A 26383-nucleotide genomic window follows, 5' to 3' on the forward strand; every position below is an offset into this window, starting at 1 on the left:
TGCCTAATTTCTCCTTGGCTCAGAAAGCCTATTATTCGCAGCTCCTTGTGTGATTTATCCTCAGCTTTCTGATCTGCATTGCTTCAGACTAGTGTACTTCCATAATGACTCATAGACCACACATCTTTATCATACCGCAGAGTTTGAGCCAATCGTTCTTCAGAAAATTAGGAGTAAAACTTGCAGCTGAAACCAGGGGAGGCACAAGAACAGAAAAGCACAGTGGTCCTCTCCTATAGTCAGTCTGTGCAAACCGAGATCCTGCATTTTGCATTCGGTTTCAGCTGCAATGAATTACAAAAACACAATGTGTAAGTCCAACTGATGAACAGTTATAGCCAGGTCTTATATGGGACAGAGTTTCTAGGCAAGTAGAGATGAGAGATGACATATTTGCCACTGATGCCATCTGGCCATCTAAGCATGACTGCCTGCAAGAAAGCATCCCTTGCAATAGATGGTTAGTTTTTGTTGTATTGGAAGTTTGCTCTGGCTTTTCATATCACCTATGGCAAGACTCAAAGGCATGTTAGTCCTTGAAGTAACAGTATCTGAAAATCCCTAACTTGTGTTTTCCTACCTATATTTGCAATAATTGGTTGTATGGTTAGGAAAACATATGGTCCTTTAAGGAAGGTATTTACCTGACATTTCCAGATTTTTTCACATACAATGTTCCCTTAGTGAGGTAAAAATCTAGCAGAGAAGTATAGAATTTAACTTGAAGGGTGAGGTTTTTAAAAGCCAAAAGGGATTGTAAAGCTTTTGGAAAGGGCTTGCTTTGCTGGCATTTCTCATGGCAGTCAGCCGATGTTTGCTCAGCAAGAACCCTTCAGGTACTCTGGTTTCTTTGTTTTGGCTTTTCCTTACTGTCCTTGCAGTTGGATTGTTTGCAGCTCTCGGGGATTTTTGGGTTTTGGATTTGGTGAAGTGGGATTTTGCATTTGAGTCACATCATTTGCTCAGGGGCAAAGGAAATCAGACATTAGACTTCAGATCTTCATCTCTGACAGTATCAGCATTGCTAGGAAAAGAATTTGGGCATTTCTGCTGTAGAGTCTGGAAGTTCCTCTCATTATAAAATGAATGACTTAAATGAATACTTGATAGGGAAATTCAAAAATGCAGGAGATAGTGAGGATTTATAATGCTCTAAGAACTATGCTAACATATATATAATATGCACAAAACCTATTTAGTAATAACACACAGAACTTTAATTTTAATTCTCAACATTTCTTAGTAATGAACACCATTTTCAATTACACAATCACGTATTTTTTTCAATAAGATCCCTGCTTTACTCAGTGGAGCTCAAGGAATGCATTATAGTCATTTGATGTGTTATTCAGCATTGGGTTTTCTCCTTTTTGATAATGCATCAGCTTAGCACCTTCTTCCCTATAGTTGGCCATTAGGGCAGCCAATTTTCTCATGAGATCTTTCTGCATTTGATCGTTATGTGAAAATCATAATTTAAAGCTTTGCAAATGTTTTTGAGTACCTTTTTATTATATGGCAAGATACTGTAGAGCCACATTTAAAACATTAGATTCCTCTGACTTCATTTGCAGTGCTGAGCAATAAATGCTTGTGTAAATCAAATCCCACAATCTTAAATTGGGTGCTTAGAAAATATGGAACATATGGGAATCATCTGATTACTAGAGGCACTGAGGATATCATGAGGTATACTACTACTCTAATATATTTTACACTCATACATTTATATTTATGTATGCCTACGTAGTTATAGCAAATGCTTCTAGGAACCTATAAAAGATTGAAATTGCCTGTCGGAGATGGACTGTGGTCAAAATAAGGTGAATTGCCCAACTCAGATAAGTGCTGTGTTTACAACACAATTTGGAAATATGGTAATACCAATTACAACAATATGTAACAGACTTTCTTAGGACTAAGGTACCCATATTTTGGGAATCTGTAGCAAATAGTAATATCCCTACTAGTATGCTCAGCTGTTCAGAATTCAGTTATTGCTCTCTCTTGCACACAGCACTGACCTAGTCACTGAGGTCAGTCCATTTCCCCCTGCGTCAAGGTGATGAAGTAAAGACCTGATCAAGGTCTTTACTTGGGTTGGGATCAAGTGTTAGGCCTAAAAATATATTAGCTCGGGAGAATATGTTAGCTCATGTGATTTCTCACGCTATGAGAAACTGCAGAGGAAAATTTTGTAGACATACAATGCTAAATGACAAGGTATGTTTAATGCAGATTGCGGACATGTGTTAATTGCAATACCAAAGTTTTACGCCAAGCTAGCAAGGACCAGAGAAATGGGGTAGCTGAGGACACTGTTGATTTAACTCAGTGTGTCGTGATCAGTGAAGAGGAAAAAAAATCAAGTTCTCATTTTTACAACAATTGCTGAGGCTTTAGGAAGACCACATAGGTTTTGGCTTATGCTTTTTTCTGTTCTCTGACAGGTTAGCAGGTCATGCGCTATTGCAGGGCTAGAAAGGGAAGTGATAATAACTTTTCCTTCCTACCTTCTTGCCTTTGGTGTAATATTCTATATAATTTTGCTGATGTTTCCTGTACTTTTGGACTGTGTATTTTTGACAGTGGATTTCTGATGTGCGTACATAAAAACAGTTATTAGGTTTCCTGTGCCTCATATTTATTGAAAATATTTCATATTTAGATTTTTTTCTGTGTATTGATTTCTGCCAACAGGAAATTGATTTCAAATAATAAGGAAGTTCCTGTCATCAAACCCAGCATCTATACAGTATGCTTTAAAAGTTATTTCCATCATGGCTGGTATTTCTTGTCCTAAAAATTGTATTCATTTGTTGCATATGATTTTCTTACTGTTTCTTTTATGTTTTCTGGTTGAGATTGTATTATTTGTCTCTTTCAAGCCATGAAACACTGGTGCAGAGCAGTGTTTTTCTTCTTCTTTCTAAAAATCTGAAATGTAGCAGAAACTGTTTTAGATTCTGTGACAGTCAGGCCTCACTGGTTCCATAACCTAAAACAATGACAAATGCATTCATCTTCATGACTTGATGTGTTCTCAGGTTATCATTTTGAGCACATTGTGTTAATACCATGAGCTAATTGAGACATAGAAACTTCAAAGTTGAAAAATAAAGGTGCAAAATCATTTACAGGGAGGTTTAAAACTTCCTGAAAGTTTAACATTAGTGAAAGCATTCACATTATCCATGAATGTTTGGATTTCAACTGGGCCAAAAGTGGAAACAGTCCTTCAGAGAAGGTATTCCCAGTTGTAATCCCACAACTCCACCAACTTTGGGAATTGTTTAGCATTGTGAACTCAACTACTGTCATAAACCCTACTACCTTACTTTACTCTCACTAAAATACTTTAAACTCAGTGTTGTAGTATTGGTACAATTATTTAATGCTGATGGTGATAGTTATTTCAGTAGATATTGGTGCTCAGTGCCACAAAGAAAGGATCTAAATTAGGACACCGGTGTTTCTAAGTGTTGGTTGTAGCACTGTGTTACTGAAGTGATAATAGGTGCTAAAGAGGATGACTTCTGTAATGAATTGGTTGGCTGCCTTGTGTGCTTCTGTTTCTTTCAGATAGAAAGCTGGTCTTCCTTATATGGGATGAGAATAATGAAACAATTAGTTAGGGGAAGCATGCAAAAGCAAATTGATGTACCTAATAGATACTAACTTCCACGTTTTCTCTTCGTTATCGTAAGAGCTAGTAGGAAATTACCAAGATGTGGATGCAAGGAGGGACTTGCCCATTTATCATCAAAATTTAATTTCCATGTTTCCCTCTCAAGAATCAACCCAACTCATAAATGCTTATACTGCAGTATATTGTGAAGGGATTTCTGGTAACTGTAAATTACAAAATATTTTATGTAACCCTTAAACTTGAAAGAATACAAGAAATTGTACATAATATGGTTAAGTCTAATATTGTGTTTGATAGACATTCTAGGGAAAAATAATAAAGCATTCCTTAAGCCATTTCTTTAATAAAAAATGTGAACTAAAGCAGAAACATAAGTTGGACCTGTCATATTTTAGAACCTTTTATCCCTCATTTGCTTTAGAATGAATATTCAGGAGGAGTTATAAGCACCTCATGGCCAAATGCAGCTTCTCTGTTGTAGGAGAAGCTGTTCTGGGAGAGCTGGATCAGTCTACTTTGGTCTGTCTCTATAAATTTAACAGTGTTTATCTGCATGTGGTGGTATTCCAGATTGAACTGGGATATCAATGTGGAACAATTATTCTGAAGTAGCTCTCCATGGGTGGCCTTTTCTCCTGTGTTTGGAATATCCAAAAACTGAACCCTTGGAATATTTATGCCAGAGCAGGTTTCCCAGACTAAATCCAGTTGTAGATACATCCAGATGAATACCATTCATATACACCCATTCTTCAGCAAATCTTTCTCTTTTTCATTGCAAACCTTTATTAATATGCACAGTCTAATTCTTGAACTGTATGCTTTAAGAGTGTATAAAGATAATTGGCTTTGCACAAGCTGCATATTATTGCCAAGGGGTCATTATCAGCCATGTCACAATCAGGTTTTCTCAAGAGCACTGATTGTAATTGAGGGGGTTGCTTTTAATTGAGGGATTTTGCCATATCAGTTTGAACTTTCTACAAATGGCTATTAAGCACCTGACTCATCCTAATATCTAAAGTACATCTGGAGAGAAGTCTCTGTTGAGATGTAATTAGACATAAAAATTGGCCACCTGAAATTGTGCATTTAGAATGCATTTCACATTAGAAGAAATCAAAGCAAAATACTTTGTTCTGGGTCACGTAATTCTGAACTGAGGCACTTTCATGCACCAGACACTTCAGATACTTTTGTTTCCATTGACCTGTGTCCACCAGACCTACATCAGTAGTCTATAAGATCTGTAATTTGGATTCCCAAAATCCCAGAGGGAGGTAAAAAGGTATCATAACAACATTTTTAAATCCGGTTATTTGTTCTTCCATGGAAATTTTAGTATTTCATATTTTCACTTTAATTCAGAATGAAGCTAGAAGCTAAACCAGGAGAATTCCCTGTAGAACTGGAGTCTCGATCTGCATCCAGTTCTGGTTACCAAAACATTAGAAAAGCAGGAAATATATGGCATTATTGTTTTCTTTCATTTGTTTTAATCTACTGATTTTCCTTGATGTCTGAACTGTTTTTGCTTGTACTTTTTATACATATAAGCCAGGGATGTACACAACTCATTCTGATTTAGGCTGCACATATTTTGCCTGTTTTAAAAGAGTAAGGTAATTCTCTTCAACATTGCTCCCTTCCCTCCCCTTTCCGTCTCTTCCTGCTTTCTGCACATACACTCATTTGAGCAGACTCAACCTGAAGTAATTCAAATGGAGAATATAAAACTTTCAGAAAATAATGTAAATTAATAGAAATGATGGAAAAGATTTTCTATAGGAGAAATACAGTAATATTCCACAAATTTTACATTATCTGAAATGTGCAGCATCTTATTTAACAGTATTATTCATGAGTAAATTTTGAAGAATATCTTCTAGATAGTCTGCGTACAGATGTCTACTCATTACTTGTATGAGCAAGCAGTGAGCACTTTCTTGTATCAATTACTTTAAACATTAAATGCCTCCTAAGTATATTTTGTTTTCTTTCTGCTATCTGGATTTTTATGTCCATTTCATTTACTGTTTAGGAGATACAATTGATAACATAAGGAAAAGAACAAAGTCCTGTAATGAGACTTTGTCTGGTCCATATATCACTTTTAATAATTTGCAGTGGGTTTTTTTTCACATGTGGGAGGAATAGCAATCTTAGCATTAAAAAATTGTTGAGTATCTGTTTTAAAAACCTGCTATAAATCATTTACTAATCTATTTAATCTAGCTGTAAAAATAAAGAGTTTTCCCTAAATTTCCAAAAAACATTATTGACATTACCTTAATATTTTTTTTCTCTTTTTTATGAATGGCTGGGGTTTATTACAAAAGGTTCCTGACAACCTCATATGAATAGGATTGGAGCAGAGAGAGATGCAATAATATGTAATATTCCTATGTTTATTTCTAATAGTAATAAACCTTTTAAATTTACCTCTTAGATAAAATAGAAAAGTTATGCCAAATCTAAACTCAGTTAAATGTTGCTGAAACAAAGTTGACAGAAGAATGTTTGAGGGAGTTTTCTATTTATTTTGAATAGCTTTTTCAAGATGTTCAGAAATGGAGTTTATGGTGCATGATAAGAATCTTTGGTGGGAGCAAAATATAAATTTAACTCAGATTTGTGTGAAGAGAAGATGCAAGAGCTCACCCTGGAAAGGTAGACTCAAAGGCAATGGGCAGGCATGCTATGTTTCCAGTAGGTGAGGGCAGATTTGGCTCTGGAATTTTTGGACCTATGCAGATGTCTTTCTATAAGCTCTCATAACCCATACCATTAACCTAAAGGCTGCTTGTCTGGTACCGTCATCTCTGTATATTAAACACAGATGCAATACAGAATGTATAAAATGTGCCTTTACTTTCTTGTTATTCTCTGACACTGGTTGTCGTGACTTTACTCTTGCAACAAGACCTGCCTGCTGCTACATACTCTTTTGTGCCTAAATGGAGCAGTAAAAATTTACTCTAAAAGAAATGAGTTTATATCTGAGTTGCATGAATATGCAAGGATGAGGTTCCCTTAGGCTTTTGTAGCCAGTATCTTTACAAAGCAGCTGTTTATGGAAAGGATGATATATAAATGCTGACAGGAAGTGCATCCTGGAAATGCCACATGCCCTCAGAAATAACAGTATAACTTCACTGCTCCTGACTGAACGTGTTTTGCAGATCAATACAATATATTAACTCTAAACCAGTTTAGTTGAATTGTGAAGGCAAAACACACACAGAAAAAATAATGTGGGGAGGAGAAAGAAGGAATGAGGCAGTTTAAGTAGAAATATAACATCTGAAGCTGCAGTCTCTTTTTTAAAAAAAAGTATGAGCCAATGCACTTGTCCATCTCAACATGATTTGAGGAAACATAACGTTGGCAATATAAGATGAAGGATTTCTAGGGTTTAACAAAGCTTGTTGGTTTTACTCTTTTGCTTTTAAAATCTTTCAGACTTCAAGAAAAAATACCATTTAAATTATTCACTTACAGTGGTGGCACTGAATGCATAATCGGAATGAACAACTAGATACGTATGGTATCTATGAAAACTCACCCAGATACAATATAACCCCTGGTTCTAATCAATAATGACTCTTAATTTTATTTTAAAAGATAGTGGAAAAACATGGCATTTTGCTGTTTGAAGAATGAAAGCTTCATTCTTCAAAATAGAGTGATTTTGTTCCTTTTCACAGGTTTGATTCTAAAGGTTGGATCTGAAAAATACTTTAATATATTTTCTTTTTTTATCAAGAATTCTGGTATTTTTAATGTAAACTTCAGAAGGAAGAAATAGCTATGTGATCTGAAAAAAGAAGTGTGGCCAGCAGGTCGAAGGAGGTGATTCTGCCCCTTTGCTCTGCTCTGGTGAGACCCCACCTGCAGTACTGCGTCCAGCTCTGGAGTCCTCAGCACAGGAAAGACATGGACCTGTTGGAGCGGGTCCAGAGGAGGGCCACGAAAATGATCAGGGGGATGGAATGCCTCTCTTGTGAGGACAGGCTGAGAGAGTTGGGGTTGTTCAGCCTGGAGAAGAGAAGGCTTTGGGGAGACCTTATTGTGGCCTATCAGTACTTAAAGGGGGCTTATAAGAAAGATGGGCACAGAATTTTTAGCAGGGCCTGTTGCGACAGGACAAGGGGGAATGGTTTTAAACTAAAGGGGGATAGGTTCAGACTACATATAAGAAAGAAATTTTTTACAATGAGGGTGGTGAAACACTGGCACAGGTTGCCCAGAGAGGTGGTAGATGCCCCATCCCTGGAAACATTCAAGGTCAGGTTGGACGGAGCTCTGAGCAACCTGATCTAGTTGAAGATGTCCCTGCCCATGGCAGGGGGGTTGGACTAGATGATCTTTAAAGATCTTTTCCAACCCAAACTATTCTACGACTCTATGATTCTATGACTTTAAGAAATTAGGTTCGATTCAAGACATTTTAAACCTAATTTCAATGGAACGAGAACTTCAGTCTCTAACTTTTTGGTGGGAATTATGAAACTGTTCTGTTTTGTAGGTCAGCTAAAACTTGTCTGTACCTATGTGCTTGGAGGATGTAAAACATGGTTGCAATAAAAATAAATGGTTGTTGTTTATCACTATTCATACTTAGTGCCATACATAATGCTGTGGGTGGCTAGATTTATTAACATAATGAAACATTGACATGGTACTGGTTTCAAGGCAAACTTACCTGAATTTCTCTTAAGTAAATGGTTTGATTACTTTGTTTCAATGGACCAACTACTAGTAAAAAAGACTATTCTTTTGATTATACTAAACATATAATAGATATCAGATTTTTAAGATCAATCTTGTCATTTAGCCTATGCCCGGTAAATATGAAGCTTTTAGTTGAGAAAGGTTTCCAACCATCTGCAAGTTAGATAACACAATGTTTGGTAAATATATGCTATTTTCATTGGAATCTGAGTCCTTTAAGATATTTCCAATTTAACATCCTTCTCAACCTTTTTCAAGCAAAGTAAATGCCATGCCTTCAAAATGTGGATATTCAAATAAGTGCCCTGAATCCAAGAACTCTTACTCTCATTGTGTGCTTGCTCCTATCTGTGGTTTATGATACCATCTCACTGTAGTATGCTTACATTAAAGCCACTGCACTGGAACTGAATTCACCTAGACAAATCTCCAGCACCTCTTACAGAGCCCCGCTGACTTTTCTCAGCCTTTGCATTGGCAAACCCATATCCTAATCTGAATGTCAGATTCAATTGCAAGAGCAAAACCATGGATCATAAAATAAAATCGTAGCTTGAGAGAAGAGACTGTCCTTAGGAATTTTATTTTCTCCACTGGGTAGGAGCAAGGAAGAAATGGGTAAGCATGTCCATCCACTGAAACACAGGCCCACTCAGCAGGGTAGCTCGGGGAGCTGACTTTAGCTGAGTAGGATCCTGCTGCAGCTGATGGAGGAGAGAGAAACTCTCCCCTGGAGGTGATAAAGAGCACCTGCATTAAACTTCTACTTTGAGTCATCATCTGCAGGAGTCTGATTTTTGCTGACTGTGTAGGGAGCCAACTCAGCCATCAAAGTGAAGTTCCTGAAGTCAGCTGATGTGAAATTTTATTATGCCTTCCTCCCTCATTGCACATGCTCGCAAACAAAACCCGGGACAAATTGGGCTTTGTAGATACCCATGTGTAAACAATACAAAATGAAATGCACTGTTACTATTCCTGTTCATCCTCCACACTCAGGACTCTGGTGTTCTTCCTGTTCCTCTGTCCCTCAAACATCAATCCTAGACCTCCCAGGACTGGCCTCTCCCTGAGGTTTGTCCTCTGGGCTGAGCCATCTGCCTCAGCCTTACCCATTTCAGTCAGAGCATTTTCATCCTTGGTATCTAGAGTAAGGAACCTGAATTCCTTTAAACTACTCAGCAGGTGGATGTTATAGTTTCTCTGCGGGATAATTTTGTGGATCTTCCTGTGATCAAAGCGTGCAGTTTAATTTTTAAATGGAGCGAGAGACTTTCTTACTTTTTATGTTGCAGCTGTGAAAGTATCCCATATGCTTTCCAAGCATTTCTGTACAGTTAAATGGCATTACCATTGCAATGTGGATGGAACGGGTGTCTCATAAATACTTACTATGGAGCTGTGAGAAGGCAAGTTGGCTAAAGACCCATGAAAAGTAGGTAATTTATGACTTAGTCCTTTTCTGTATTCACTAATCTGTGGAAACAAAGTATAGAACAATGAAGCCTATTTATGGCTTGGCCATAGCTCTTTCCAAATTTGACTTATTCAAAGTATACTTTTTCCCTCTTCTTTAGATAATAAAAATTTTAGTGGAGGTAGATGGTTTAGAACAAGGAATGATATCTTTGAACTGCTGTTTGCTCTGATCAGCAACAAATAATCTATTTGTTTAAAAAGTACACGTGATAGTAAGAGAGGCTATATGCCACATGATCACTCTTCAGGTAAAAATAATGCAGTGAAACACCCTATACAAAGGACTGAACATGAAATTAGACTTATTCATCAATGTGTGCATAAGGGCTTTAGGGCACCTCACTTTCGGGTGAAGAATACAAGAGCTTTTGGAGAAGAGGTAGGAAGGTGGGCAGAGGAAAGAGAAGAATAAACTAAAGACAAAATGAATGTACGGCTGCGTCCAAGTTAATGATTCAGCTGTTGAGAGTTCATTCAGGTCCTCAGGACTGACAAGTGGTTGTGTGAAGTCCGGCCCGCAGTCTGTCTTGCCCCTTTCCGAGGGTGGCAAGGAGCAGATGCCCAGGGAAGATCAAACCACAGCAAGCATGGAGTGATGGTTCCTTTAGCATATCCTACAAGCTTTCAGAAGTTTGCAGCTGAGGGACTTCTGGATCCAGAGCTGGTATCCGTGTGTTTAATAACCATCGCTGTGTGTTTCTTCCAGAAGTTTGTCCAATCACTTTTTGAGTCCACGTGAATTTTGCTATTAAGCCAGAAGCGTGGGCACGGTGTCACAGCGTCGTGACGCTGCCATACTGCTGGGGCTTTGAAGCTGGCCTTGCTGGCTGTCCTCGGCGCTGCGCCCCGTGCTGGGTTGACTGTACCTGAGAGGGCCCAGAGTGACCAAGTGGGCTTGTCCAGGGGCGTCCCTGTCTTTAGAGCTGCAACTGGGACCTGGGTGCTCCTCACATCTTAGGTGAATGCTACTCGGGTGCTCTGTCAACTCCCTCAAGAGCATTAAAGGAGGAGCATATTCCCCTTCCTTCCTCTCAGAGTATGAAGTTGGTACCCCAAAAGTTAGGACATTCTTCTACAATTTAGGTTAACCTCCTTCTGGTAGAGGAGGGAAATGAATTTTTTATGAGTCACTCAGTCTTTTTTTTTTTTTTTTAAATGCCTAGACCTCATTTTGTGGGCGGCGTTTAGGCTGCTAAATCATTTTTTCTTTATGTTATTTTATTACCTTGAAAGTCTTGCAGACTCTGGTAAGCGCCTGCAGTTTTAGGGCGTCTGCATTTAAGAACAGGTCATCAGCAAAACTCAGATGAGTTCTCAGAAAAGGAAAAGCCTCTGACCTAGATCCAGCCTACTTGCTTTGACACCGCGGTTTGTTCTTTTCATAGAGCCGAAATAGGTTTTCAGCTGCAAAACTCCTTTGCTTCCTGCTGTCACTGCCTAATAAAATAATGCACAGCTTTTTATAGGACATAGTATTTGATGAAGGACTGTGATTTACCAAAAAAGCAGACCAGCCTCTTGAGGGCTCAGATATTTAGTAAGTTAATTTCCTGAAGAACTGTAAACTAACCAGATGTGGCCTAAAGTCTCAAAGGCATCAGGTTAGGAAATAAATCAAAAAACTGACAAGAAAAGTGTTGCCTTCAATACCAGCTACGTGAAGAGGAATGCTTAAAACCAGCACTGAACCTCTGCCTTAAAAACAAAACAACGTTACTTAAAGAGGAGATAAAACATGATAAAAATTATGTCTTTAGACTAAGGAGAAAAATATCTGAATTTGTCTGTGTGTTACCAAGCATCACCTTACCAGGGAAAGAACCTGTTTTTCAAAGCACTGCAACTCCTGAATCCTAGTCCCAACTTTTACGCTGATTCTCCGTGTGAAAGTAGCATTGGTTCATCTTGATTTATTTTTAAGCAGATTAAAACATATTCAGACCCTGTGTAGACACATTTGCCTTTATGAGTGGGTTATATTAGACTGTTTTAATCTTCTGTAATCAGCAATTTTTTTTTTTTCCTAAGGGCACATTCTTACAAATACTTACAAAGAAAAAATATTTTGCTAGAGTATGTATGTATATAGAACAAAGTATTTCTTGGAAAATCAGACTTGGAATGTTTTGAGATGGTCTTGTGAAAAAGCATTATGATACTTTGATTTTGTGCATGTCTGTCTATGTACCTTTCAATTTACCTATCAAGTTTGCTTAGCCTTTTCCTAATAATAGTCTTTTCTGACTCTTGCTAAGATAGTTTTTTCCTTCTTTGTTTTTATGTAGCTTCAAAATCACTTTGATTCAAAGAGAATGGTGATAGCACTTAGAAAGCTAAATGTCCACTGCCAAAACCATATCATTTTCATTTGTCATTCTGTTTGGGATAAACGCTTCACATAATTTGCTGTCTAGTCTGAGTTGACCACAGAATAGAGAGATGCAGTTCCTTCTGCCGAGTTCTCTTGTCTAAATTGGTTGCAAATATTGTCTATGAAGGTGGAGATTCTTCCTAACAGTTTTCAGTAAAGCGGCATGCTGTGGAGTCACAAGTCGGGTTTATGTCACTTCACTCCTCAGCCGTCTCCCAGAACTGTACTATATTAAGCCCACATTATCGTCTGCCTGTTCTTGACTATCAGATAGCTACTGTTGAAAATTCAAAACTTTTCTTGATGGTTGCATTATAACAGCATTTCATAAATGGTTTGATTCAATGCTTGAGGCTTGTTAAGTAAACTGTTTTGCATCATATCCAGCTCCTTTCACCAACTAAAAAGAATAGAAAAAAAGATATGGTGTCTTTAATGTACTCTGATTTTTTACCTCTCCTGAACAGTGCTATTTAATGAATTTCAGTTTCTCATCAAAAATGCTTCTTTGCAGGATTTATGTATTCTCTTATTAGACATGCTATTGTTTTGACTCTTTTTTTTTCTTTTCTTGTAAGAAAGTGTTTCTCTCTGGGATGCATTGTTTGCCCAATGAAATTATGTTTACTAAAAATCTGTAGATGTACTTACTTGTAGTAATCACTTATTGTGACCAAATAATACTTATTGTGTACTTATTGTGATTACAACATACTTTCCCTTTGGTGGACAATGTGTATCTGTTCCAGTCAGTCCCTTGTAAACGATGGCACTTAAGTTTATTTCAGGATCAAAACCAGTGTGATTTGAACTTCATCAGTGTGCTTCGAGTGTGCTATGAGAGAGGAGAACAAAAGCCAAACGTCTTCATCAGATTTTTAGATTATTTGATAAATTTCAATAAAAGGATCTTGAGTAACAAGGTTCAGTGTAGAATGGCATGGTAACAGCTGCAGTTTCAGTCATACGCATTTGTAAAAACTTTATTTTTTTGTATATATTTTGTGATAATGAAATTGATTTCAAAGGAGGGGAGAAGGAATGCTCTCCATTGATAGTAATTGTTACTAAAGATGATGCCAACTAATAAGTTTGAAAACAGATGTATAAAAAAATAGTCACAACAGCTGGCAAAGCCTAGAGCCCCCTCACGTTCCCCTTGCAGAAGCAGTTCACATCTTGTGAGAGTTCTTTAAGGAACTGGAACACAAACCCTTTAAAAACGCCTGACTGCTTCAGTGCATTCTGATCTCACTTTTCCAGCAGATGGGCATAAGAAGAAGCAACAGGTACATTTTGAAAAATTCCTTCACCAGTACTTGTCTCTTAGTTTGTCATTGACTGATTGACATGGGAGCTGTATTAATACTGGTAGATTAAAAATGCCCGGGTCTGTTTTCTCTCCTGGAAGTCAATTGCCTCCACAGCCTGCTTCTGTACAACTGGACTTCTTAGTTACTAAGGCGAGGTGGCCTCAAGTGAACCTGTGCTAACTCTCAGGCTGTGTTCAGGAGTTGTTTTGGAGAGTATTAATTGGCCTGAGCCAAACCCACTGCTCTCTGAAAAATTGCAAGTACAGACAATCAAATTCCACGGTGGGAGAATGTTTCCTAGCACCGTTAAATTTTCACATGGGAAAAATAGACATAGTCTGTACTTTTAACATTTTACTCTAAACTTTGTAAAAGCTTTGTAAATTCTTATTAAAATAATCCTTTGGAATCAAATGTTATTTTAAATGGGATTCATGCATTACAAAATTTCTTCAGTCTTCTGGGTTCAGTTAAGGGAGAACAGTGACCAGATAAAAGGATGAGTCACAGTGGGCTGATTCATAGGCAAAAGAATAGAAAAAGTATTTTTCCCGTAAGTTTTAATTTATTATTTTGTAACTTTATATATACAGCTGTAGGAATTCCTGATTGTATCTCTGATTAGGTACAGATACACAGAACAAAGAGCAGTACTGAACAATGTACAGGGAAGCCTCCCCTATGAGATTCTGAGCATATGCTTCTTATGTGAGCCATCCTTTTGAATACAATGGGCCTATTCATGTGAACATAATAACTTACATATATGTGAAAGACCAGGCTGTGTGCATGAGCCAAATATCTGCACTTCTGTTGCTGTTTATGAATTGCCACACTGATTCTACAATGAAAAGTATTTGTCCTTACCACGAAAAGGTGATCACAGGTAGATATTCTTGCTACCTGCTTTTAATGGGGGAATGTGTTAGCAGATAAATATTCAATTTTTTCTGCATCAGGAAAAATAATCAAAAGAAAAAGAAAGATCTGTTACGCTACATTGTTTTTGTTTGATGGCTAGTGCCAAAGACAGCACCAAAACATGAATAAGCTGTAATGACAGCAAAGTCACATCACGACTCTGAAGAAAGTAAATATATAATATTTAGTCATTGCTCCTCCAGTCAAACCTCTTCTCCTGTGGAATGCAATGCCAAACACTTTCTAAAATTTTTCTGCCGGTATTGGTCTTGAAAGTGTATGCTGAGTCATTTGCACCATCTGTTACCCGTGCACGTATCAACAGAGAGAAATGTTGAGAAGTTTATGAAGATGTCTGCTTATTCTACTGAGCTTACCGATTCAGTTTTTTTTTCCTTAAATCATATGTACTTACACACTTCCTAAAATACATTCTTCTTCTTTGCACTTCTTAAGATTTTTAGAAAAGCAGCAGAATTTTTAGTCTTCCAAGTCTGATCCCACCTTGCCTTTGTTTACTAGTTTTAGAAGACAACAAGAGGTTCTTAGTAATACTAGCTGTGATAAGAAGTAGAGGTTTTGCATGATAGTGCATTCACCACTGCATGAGTTTTGAAACAGTAGATATTACACAACTTTCCCATTGGCCAACTTGGTTATTCATTGCAGTATTCAAACAGCTTCTTTGAAAGTTGAAATTCTGAGATGGTATTTTGCTGTAATTTTCTGTCTGAGATTTTAACTAATGTGTCATTCTAAGGTACTGTATGAAGCCAGAGGCAGTAAATTATGCAACTGACTGATGGACAAGTGTGCCAGCTATATATCTGTATCAAAATGTATATATGGATTACTGTTGCAATGATAGATTTCATATAGAGGCCCAATTCTAGTCTCACGTCAGTGTTATGGTCATATAACTAGTTGACACAGGGAAATTACTGCTAATGTATACAACTTGTATTCTGAAATATGAAAGCAGAGCCAGAATTTGAAGACGTGTAGATGCCACATCCAACGCATGAGAAACTTTTGAGGACAATAAAACTTTTATGGAAAGTTAAGTGTAACAGTTGGGAGGATTTGGCAAGAAACACATGTCTCTTTTTCTAGTTCTGTCTATCATACCTATTAGAAATGTCATTAACATGCAGGTATAGCCTTTTCTTAGCATGCTTTTTTGATTAATTATTTTAAATTATATTTTAATTATAATTTAATTATATATTAAATTATATTTTAAATAATTCTTAAATTTAAGAAGTCTTAAGAAACTGTTAGAAATAATGGCTTGCAAATAAATATATACAAATAACTCATATTATGGCTATATAAGACAGTTTAATTGAATTCCTGTTGGAAAAGACTGTAATTTTTGCAGTAACTTCGACCAACAGTGGCTCATGTCCTCCAGATTTAGGCAGATGTTTCCCTGGGGCCACTACTGCATTACAGTATGTGCTACCATGTGAGCAAGGATGCTTTGTGCTTTCTTCAACTTTGAAGCCCCATCCTGAACTTTACATTCGTTTTGTGCAATAACTGTCTGTCACAACGCTAAAACCAGCGGGCTTACTTATGGACTGTTTAGCTGCCTCCATGCTCATAAATTAAAAATGCCCACTTTTAATGGGCACTGGCGTAGGACTGGGGTAGGAGCTACCTACTGTGTCCATAGTATTAATCTCGTCTGAGTTTCAGCACAGGACAAGCTCACGCCAGCTGCCTAGCAGGAATGGTTCCTCACCCACACCAGCTCCAAAGTAGACTTGCTGTTGCTTGGGAGAGTGCTACAAGGCCCCAGTGCCACACCAGGGATGTTTCTAACAGTATACCCATGCAAACCAAGTTCTAGAGCTTGGAAATGCTTTCTGATACTTTTTAATTTGCTAGGTTAGGCACAAACCATCTATATCCTGTCAAGATTTGTATCCATCTTCCCTCCTTTGGATATCACTTACTTTCAGAAAAACCTAAAGGCAATGGTGGGCATGAATGGATGTGTGTGATTGATTACAAGGCAAGCTCTCTGGGGTATGGACAGGCTACTCCCCCACTCCTACTGCAGTTTTGAAAGGGAGAATCAGGAGTCTGAGTTCAAGATCCTTGTAGAAACCATTTCACTTAATTCCTAAGTCAATCTTTGCTCCATGATTGTAAAGCGTGCCCTTGCAAACTGAGAGCACCGTTTCTGTGACACATGCAGCGACTGTGATGTGAAAGGAAAAAAGAACTGAGTCAAAAATGTGGAAAGCACTACTCCCTGTGCAATAGTCTGCTTGTTACAAGATTTCTAAATCAATTTATGTCTCAGTGCAAGGGTATGGCTGAGGGAAGATAAGCTGTGCCTGAGGGAATGACTACAATATGGGAGTGGAATTGATTTGTCTGATGACAACAAAACCTCCTGGTGAAAACCTCCATAGATTCCAGTAAAATAGAAACCCTTTCTTAATCCACTGAGAAAAATAATTTGCCTTTTATTGTTGTCCCTTAGAAGGTGCTGTGTGACCTTTCTGTGATTTATTTCTTACGAGCTAAAAAGTTAATATTACAAAAAGATATTTGTAGCAGGTTCATGTGAAATTATGAGACAAAGGATAGCATCCTGTGGTGAAGGAAGAGGCTTGGAAACAGACGTTTAAAAATCAGAAGTACCCTGCGATTAATGTATTCTGCTAAGTTAATGTATGTACTTACAGAACTAATTGGAAACGATCAGTGATCATTCCTTTCACAAATGTGAGGATTTCCTAATGTTATCAAGCTAGATTATGTAATCAATCCTTGGATAAACAGCTTTGGTATTTCTCACAATTACAGTCTCTAATAGTTTTTCCAAATTAATGTCATTTAATTTAAAACATTTTAAACTGATTACTGCTAATCTGGAAACAGTGTTCAACCCATTGTCAACTAAGAAATTAAATGCCCTTTTTTACTGATTGGTAGGAGATTGTTTCAGCTCATAGAGATTTGTGTTTTAGGTTTTTTTTTAATCTATAAAACCAGAATTTGACCATTTAGGGAAACATTTAATATGTATTTGTATAAATATTAATATTTTAAAATTATATTAAAGAAAAACTGACTATGTAAACACAGGATTCTTTATTTCGTTGAATGAGCTTTTATTAACTCAGGGATATTATCTGTGAATGTGTTATGTGTTAAAAATCTCCTTATGATGAAAGTGCAAAAATGCTTCTTATTAAAAAAAATCTCTGTAGTCTAGTAGCAGGGGAATGGCCACTCCTCACTTTTGTACAGCAAAGAGCATCATGCTGGAATGGGGTTGTGGAAAATTCCGACCTCTCACATTGAAACAAAGTTAGAGTCGCTCCTGCCAAACCCTTAGGTTATACAATCCAAGTAGAAAAATAATTAAATAATAATAATTCATATAGTAACGTTGGTAGTTGATTTATAGGATTCGACATTAGAACCAATGTTCTTTTTAAGTGGTTTCTATATTTGGGATAAATCATTGAACAACACAGGTAACTGCACTGAAATTTGTACCCTCTGCAATGGTATTTGTTCATCATCATCTTAAAAAATTTGCAACTGATTCTACAAGAAAAGACTGATTATTAAGGAAAAGAAACAAATGAAAAAACATTGGCGAGTATTTTCAGCAACAAAATCCTTGGAAAAATCCAAATTGAATTCAAATGTTTTGTCAGGCTTTTTCACCAGGTCTTTTTCTCCTTCTGCTAAACCCTTTCTACCCATCTGAGGACCAGCTCCTCAGGACCATCCATTCACAAATGTCTGAAATGTGCCTGGCCTGAAACAAGGTTTATCACAATCTATATAGTAATATCTAATGCCACTTGTATAACAAAATGGCTATTTGAGATGTCCTTGACCTCCAGTCTGATTCAAATGGCGATCATGACTGTTTGAAGTGTTGGCTCATACTGACTTTGGCTTATATATAAAGGTAGATATGAGCCTAAACATACATTGTTTATTTTGTTGTACAGGTTTAGTAATTTCTCTTCTGTCATTACAGGTCACTTATTCCCTCATGGTACTACTTCTCAAGTAGTATTTAATTTATTTTTCACTCGCCCTGTTATGTACTTAGTAGAAAACCCTCTTTGTATTTTGTTTCTTCTTGCTTCTCATCACATCCATTTTCTTGCTCTTTCTTAAAGACAATGGTTTTTTACTTAAAACTGTAATTCACAGACTTGGAAAGGATCTCAGTCAAGAAATAAAATCAATCAGCATTTGGATTAACTCAAAAGACTTTGATGTAAAAATACCATTTTACTGAAATAATTTATTTGAGAGTTACCACACCAAGGATATAATAGAAAAGATTCATAGACAAGATCAAGATCAGCTTTTATTTTTATTTAATATTTATAATAGTTATGCTAAAAAATACAGTTTAGGAGCAAGATCCACTGTGTGGAGCCCTGCAAGAACTGAAGTTTTGATCTTACAACCTCTTGAATACTGTGGCTTGAATAATGCTATTTGTAGCCTTAAAAAACAGATTTTTTTTTTCCAGCAAGCAGTATATTGTTTTCCCCAATGTAGTCTACATAAAGCTGCAAATGCCAATGAATTTGGTATGGGTCTCTAACAATTCCCTTATTAATTCTTTCCACCCAAAGGAGTTTGATACCACCTGGAAAGAAAGTCCTTCAAAATAGACTGTGTCTTGATTGCTGAAAACTGCTTTCCTGAGAGACAGGGAACTTGCATTAAAATACCCACACTGACCCAGAAGACAAGGAGTTTCTGTGCTCTCCAGCTGGGTGTTTGAATCCTGAACTGGGTATTTTTCAGGGAAACTTCTTCAGTTCTTTCATTTTCTGAGTATTTTTTAAAGCCCCAAGACAAAATGAAACGTATTTCCTTACTCAGTGAACCCCCCCTGATTTCCAGCAGTCTAAGATAGTTCTCTTTTTTTTTCTTTGAAGTACAGATATTGAAAACCTATTCCTTAGCAGTATTTACAACACAAAATTTTCACTTGTGAAGACAGAAACAGCTCACAAATCTGAAAAGCTTTAACTTAGAAAGTGAAACAAGTGTAAATACAGAGGAACCATTCATTTGTAAGTTATTACATTAGTGAATAAATAGTAACTTTGTCATCTGCAATCCAAGAATTGTTAGCTTATTTCCTGTTACCAGTTATTTTAGCTAATAGGGAGTCTAGAAAAAGCATTTCAATATATGAAAAGCACAAGAGTAGGTTGTAACCTTGGGATTTACATGGCAAGAGAGCAGGCCTGAAGCTCTTTGAGAAACAAGAGCATCTGAGCAACGCTTGTATGGGTGGAAGAGAGACACAAATATTGATATTTCATATGTAAATTTTATATATAAATGCTACTGCTGATTTGGAGATTATTATTTTTGGTCCTGTATATTAGACACTATACTGGGTAACTGCCTAATCTTACTAATGTCATCCCAGTTCTTCCTTCTTCACTTCTTCATTTCTAAAATTATTCTCAGTTCTTTGTAGTAAATACTGTGTTTTCTCATGTACGCTGTGTGCCTCCAAGCACAATTTGTTTTCCTGGGCACTGGATGATCAACAGCTATAAAACTGTTCTCATTTCATTCCTTTGGCAAGGAAATAGAAAAATCTGACAAGGAGTCCCAGGGCTTTTTGGAATGTGTTAAAGTGTCTGGTTTTCTCTGGGAATAGCCCCTTTGACTGTCTCTGTGTAAAGCTAAAGGGAGGGTGCTGACAACACCTTTGCAATTTTAAAAGCTTGCGAGTAAGCTGTCAGGTCCTTCTAATCTCCCAGAGAGAATGGGAAGGCGTAGCTACACATCAGAAATGCAGGACCCAGGTCACCTTTTCTTTTGAGCTGTGTTTCACAGACCGTGGCTATGAACGTGGGTTTGCTATGATTGCAGAATAAACAGGCTTCTTTTGAATTAAGATGCTTCTGGTATAAACACAATATTACAAGAAAAAAGAGGATAAGCAGACATTACAACAAATAGCACTTTTTTTTCTGTCCTTGGGAAGTGAAACAGCTGGTGAGATGAAATGTGTTAAAATGGACAACTCTGAAAAGGAAGAAATGGGGCCATAGGAGTATGTTCATGCATATTGAAATAAAATACTACCTTCTTGCACTTGATAAGTCTGCGTGTTCAGCTTTTTCTAATCCGTCTGCCATGGACTGCAAAATAAAATTGACCTTTAGTTTCCTTGTAATTAGGTTAACATCCATGTTTAAGAATAAAATCATGTATTAAAAATAGTCAATTTTATTTCATCTCACTGTGTTAGGTATTATCTGGCAGATATTATCTCTGATGCTTTATCTAACAGTTCATTTAGAAGGAATATCTCTTCTCATACACAGAGGATACATTACCAGACTGCTCTTTCAGGGCCAGTAATCTACGACCTTACTATACAGGAACAAAGGTATTTTTCCCTTCAGCTGCTTGCTGGCTCAGTCACTTGTCTCTTTTCTTGCAGAACGATTCCTGGGGAAAGCAGTACTCATACGCACTCTTCAAAGCCATGAGCCATATGCTCTGCATTGGTTATGGAGCCCGCGCCCCCGTCAGCATGTCTGACCTCTGGATAACCATGTTGAGTATGATCGTGGGGGCAACTTGTTATGCCATGTTTGTTGGTCACGCCACTGCCCTCATTCAGTCTCTGGATTCCTCACGGCGACAATATCAAGAAAAGGTAACTCATTTTAACGTAACTTAAGTTTTGAAATAGATTAATGGGATGTTTTAACCGTGGAAAAGGCCGAATGAGTTTACATGAAGTAATCTAGTAGCATCTGAATCCTGCGGCAGTTTTCATTGAACACAAAGGAATTCAGAACACGCCATGAGCTCAGCACATTCCCACTTGAACCCACTTTCCTTAGGGAGCAGACGGTTCTGCATGTCACATGCATCGAATGAAATCTTGGATGTGAAACTTGCTTTAAACTCTCTAGAATCTTCCGTGAAGACTCCATCCCCTGCTTCAGACTGTGCTTTGTACCCTTGTGCTACACTCTGTAGGTACTTGATCTAGGTAGCTTGAACAAGGGCCTTGAGCTCAGTAGCTTGAGCATGTCTATAGAATTTCCTATCATTTCTTTGGATTGCAGTTTAGGGATAACTTTAACAGGTCAAAAGATTGGCCTTTAAATGAGTACCAGACCAAATCAATTACTTTTTGTTTAGAACTACCACGCAGAAGTGAGCAGAAGAGGTCTTAGTTTGCTTTATAATGGTATTGTTTACACGCTAATCCATGACCTGTTAGGTCCTCTCCAAGGACAAAAGGAAGAGTGGCCAAAGGGTAGAAAAGTAGAGAGAGTTTAGTGGAAGAGAGAGAGTTCTTTGTGAAACAGGAAGAAAAGGTTTGTTTGATTCCTTGTAGGTATGACTGGAATTAAAAAGACATAAATGGGTACGGGGTGGGAACTCTCTGGAATGAGTATTAATTAACACTGTCAGTTGCGTAATAAAAGTCAGAGGCAAGTGTGGGTGAAGCTACAAAACCAGAAGATGAGGCTAGGTATGGTGGCATAATGAAGAAAAGATCAGAGTGAACCTCAGCAAGGGACAATAAGGATGTGCAGAATTATTAAGGTGCTTAAAAGAAACCAAAATAAGTTATTATAGTAAATGGGGAACTGGAGAGGCCATGCCAGGAGAAAGGTCAGCTGAGCAAAGTAGTGAAGTCAGAGAGTTCACATCAGCAAATAAGAAACACGGCCTGAGCAATAGTGTTTGGCATATGTCCATAAGAAAGTCCAGAAAGGCAAACTGGGCAGAAATCCCGGTGTCATGTAACACAAGCCTGGGGGAGAAACCTGGCAGAGAGTAAGTAGAAGAGAGGGTGACCCTGGCATCTGCTGAAGGTGAAGAGGAATGTCCTGAGTTTGCTGGGCAAGAAAAAGGGAAAAGTCAAAAAAAGATTTGAGTGGGAAGGATTGGGGTGTTTTCTTTACAAGTAGGCAAAGAGGGAGAAATGAGAGTGTGTGGGAGAAAAAGGGTTTACATTCAGTTTTGCTAAGCTCGAGTCGCAACAAGACCACAGGGTCAATATAATCAGAGACAGGGAGAGGTAAGGGATGAGCTGTAAGTCCAATAACAGAAAAATCAGCCAGTGGCTGACACATTAATCTCACAGCTATTTAAAACAGAGGTTTGCAAACAAGAAAGCCCACACAGTGTTATCTTGAAACATAAGTGAGGATGAGAGGTTTAGAAGGAGAGGATGAGTGAGCATTAAAACCTCTAAAAATGTGAGTTCTGTCAGCGACCATGTGAAACTCCCTAATCCATCTCAGTATAAAGTCACAGGGCTTATACTGGTAGGTCATGTAACCCAAACTAACTGGCTTGTTGGGTCTGTTCTGCCATCTGAAAGGGAAGTAATTTTATCAAAATGGGACACTTTTAGGGAGCTGTGGGGCAGAAACATCTTAACCATAGACATGAAGTAAGACATAGAGAAGGAAACCCTAAACCTAGTATAACTGCGGTTTCATTAGAGGCTAGGGTCAACATATATACACACAGATGTATGAAATCAGCAGAAATGTCACCATCCACCTGAAACCTCATCTTAATCGTTATCCTCAGACCTTGCCAGCTGCAGCATGATATCACAATGTTTTAAGCATCAGAAATATAATGCATGTGTAAAGATATTCATATATTTTAAACTATGTTGAGTAAAGCCAGTTCATTTGCATTTTTGGTGTAAATTAAAATCCAGCATCAGAGGTATTGCGTTTCTCATGTTTTCACATAACAGCAAACAAAGCTTGCTTTTTTCCCTCTGCTTTTTATGCACACGCTTTATTAAACATTAGCATAGAAATGTCTGGCATTTTTCGGTTCCTGCAATTCTCAACGTTTTCATTCTTGTTTTTGTTTTTACTTCTTATTTGTTTCCTGACATCAGAGGCAAAAGCATAGCATGGCATTGACAATCAGGAATGAAAGAAATGAGGCAGAAATTGCATGTTTCTATGTTTTAGAAAAATGTTTCTCTTTTTCTGGCAGCGATTTGTATGCCAGTTATTATGGGCTAGAGTTAAGGATGCCTTAATTAAAGAATTTTTTTCTACTGATTTCTGAGACCCTGAAATCATATGTATATTATCAGCTATAACAACTAAACTGATATGTTTGTATATTCATTGCTTTATCATAGTTTAATCATATATTTTGAAATAAATATTTTATTATAGCCTAAGAATTATAAACCATTACTATGTACTGCTAATGAATATTGTATATTTTTGTTTACTCTGCAAACTAGATAAATGAGTATTTCAAGACCAGTTTGTGCTACCCATTTTTGTCAGCATATTTTATAAAATAGATAAAAATAGCTTATATTTCACTTAACTGAGACTTGAGAAAAAGGTAAATCAAATCTCCATCCACAGGTTTCAGAGTTTTAATATATATACTGCAATATCTATTTTTGCCTAGTGCACTGCTTTTTTATCTTCTGGAATTAAAAAATTGGAAAAATCAGGAGGCTGTGACTTATTTTGATTTTTCGGGCTTAAATGCTAGGATCAACTTCTTTTTTTAGTCTTACATATATAGGATTGTGTATTTTTTGGCTCCATTGTTACCTTTATAAGAGTTACAGAAAATAATGTAATTAACATGAATTGCTAGGCAACATAGAATGATAGTGGAGGTGAAGAAAGAGATTGTTCTTTGGTTCTTCTCTAAGTAACATCATACCAAAATCTTATCTCCCTTTTTCTTTTCCTGACTGTTTTTTATGCTGTAGCTAAAATAATATTTCATAAATGTATCTGTGGAATGCAAGTAGTGGAAGGAGAGTTCTGGTCCTTCTCACACTGAAAGCAGCTAGAAGTGACACATTTGCTGAAATCACCATATCTTCCTCGTTCTGGTCCTCCCAAAGCTCAGGATACACAAAACTAGAACTGGCATAATTCAAAATGGAAGAAATAAGCACAGGAAGACAAGAGAGAGCTTTCATTAAGCCAAATACGTCAACAGCTAAAAATTTGACCTGTGCCAAGCATTGCATGCTGAGAGAAATCAAAGTATGGTAAGAAAGCAAATATTGCTCCACGTGTTTACTGTTATGGGCCAAAGACATCATTTATCAGGGGAAATTAACAGTGATTATAAGCTGTCAAACCTAGAAGGTGGACCATAAAATCACATACCAGGAAATGCTACAAAAAAAGGACACATTGGTACATTCTGGTCACTTTGAGGAAGTTCAGGTGTTTTTCTGCTGAAGCAAGTGGAACTTTTCTCAGAGAAAAAATACTTCTCATATAGAATACATACATCAGCTCTTGGTATCAATGAGTGAAGGGCCAACACCTAACAAAGGAGAAAGACGTGTCCAAGCCAGATATACTCAATCCCCATTCCCTTTTCAGTAAGAAAGTCTGACAGACCATCCTACCTTATAAAAGGACTGAATTAATCAATGAATCAATGGCATTTTAGCACTCTCCTTCCCATCTTTAGTATAAGTCAAAGATTAATGAAGTAGTAAATAAAAGTAATATTTTAAGTGATAACTCCTTTGACATTTTCTAGTATTTGGAAAGTCATCACATCTCAAAGATGTTTGTGTTTGCAAAGGCAAGATTTATTGAAACAACCAGAAATGCATATGCAGAACTTGTTAACAAACTAGTGTGAAAGAGAGCAGCCAAATGAACAGTCACTTGGTGAGGAGCTAAAGTTCGTTAGTAAAATATTTTTTTCTTTAGATGTTGGCAATTTTTAATAGGAAGATGTTCACCTAATGTTGTGGATGTCATTGAATAATCTTGATTGAAGACAGGTTAATATTTCGTCTGTTCCGGTCTGTTGTAGGCATAAAATATCCAGGAACAAAGTCACAAGCTAACAGAGGCAAGATTTGTACTAGCATACAGATTGTTTCATGCTCATAAAGATTTTTAAACTGGTTTGATAAAATGACAACTATTAGATCCATTTTCATTATGCTACCATTTTGTATATTTTTATTTTTCTCTGTTGGTAAGCAACTCAAACAACTACCCAAGGTTTCAAAAGTAGCAAAAACAATCAAAGTAATCTTACCAATTGCAAGTAGTAAAGGGGCATAAAATATATTTAATTCAACCATATACATATCATAAGAAATGGAAAAAAATGACATCTCCTTATAGTGGATGCTGTCCCAGTCATGGGAAGATATGTTAAATCATTATTAAAGCTGTGAAAGAATTCTGGGCTTGACATCAACTTCAAAGGTCCCAAAGGACATCTCCTTCTAACCCTATGCTCTGCTGTTATCTTACCTCTTAATTTATGGTCTCTTAGCACATCTTCAGTTAAATCAATCTAGTTCAAAGGGAGAAAAGGACCTAAACGTACTTTTCTATAGAGAAAAAGCGATAATTGCATATAAAGATAATTTAAAAGAACCTTACCAATTGGCATTGGGTATTTTTACATAGACAGCATCAGGATTTGAGGCACAGATTGCTCATTTTTCATTTCTTAAACATCCAAAGAAATGTTTACAAATGAATAATGGGGTTAGGGCAAGAGGGCGGCTTTAGATTTTCCAGCAAGAGGCCTTGCACAGCTCCAGTTTGGATATCTAAATTGTCCGTGTAATCCGTGGGGAGACACTCAACGTGCACTTGCAGGAGGCAGCAAGCTCTTTGGGGCAGCAGTGGCTCAAGCGTGTTTCCATTTCCCTTCCCATCCATGAGGCTGTGGCACATACTCGAGCACCTTGTACAGTGAGACATCTGAGGTCCTTCCTTCGAAAACTGGGAAGGAGGAACCACCTCTTTGTGCTTCTTCCTCTGAGCGGTTATTTTAGGGTGTGGTGAAGGGGCTCTGCCTTCGTAGCCACTCATTCAGCCAGTGATGCCTCTGTGTTTTCTTATGTGGAATAGGAGGCAGCTC

General features: G+C 37.3%; 1 protein-coding gene across 1 annotated transcript in view; it reads left to right on the forward strand.

Moving 5' to 3' along the window:
* HCN1 (hyperpolarization activated cyclic nucleotide gated potassium channel 1) overlaps positions 1-26383 on the forward strand; it is a 199384-nt gene that overhangs the window by 108619 nt on the left and 64382 nt on the right. The window contains exon 4 of the mRNA XM_075136295.1: positions 20940-21158. Coding sequence (XP_074992396.1) covers positions 20940-21158 — 219 coding nt within the window. The remainder of the gene's footprint in view (positions 1-20939; positions 21159-26383) is intronic.

This window comes from Calonectris borealis, chromosome Z (genome assembly GCF_964195595.1).
Source record: "Calonectris borealis chromosome Z, bCalBor7.hap1.2, whole genome shotgun sequence".
Classification (NCBI taxonomy): domain Eukaryota; kingdom Metazoa; phylum Chordata; class Aves; order Procellariiformes; family Procellariidae; genus Calonectris; species Calonectris borealis.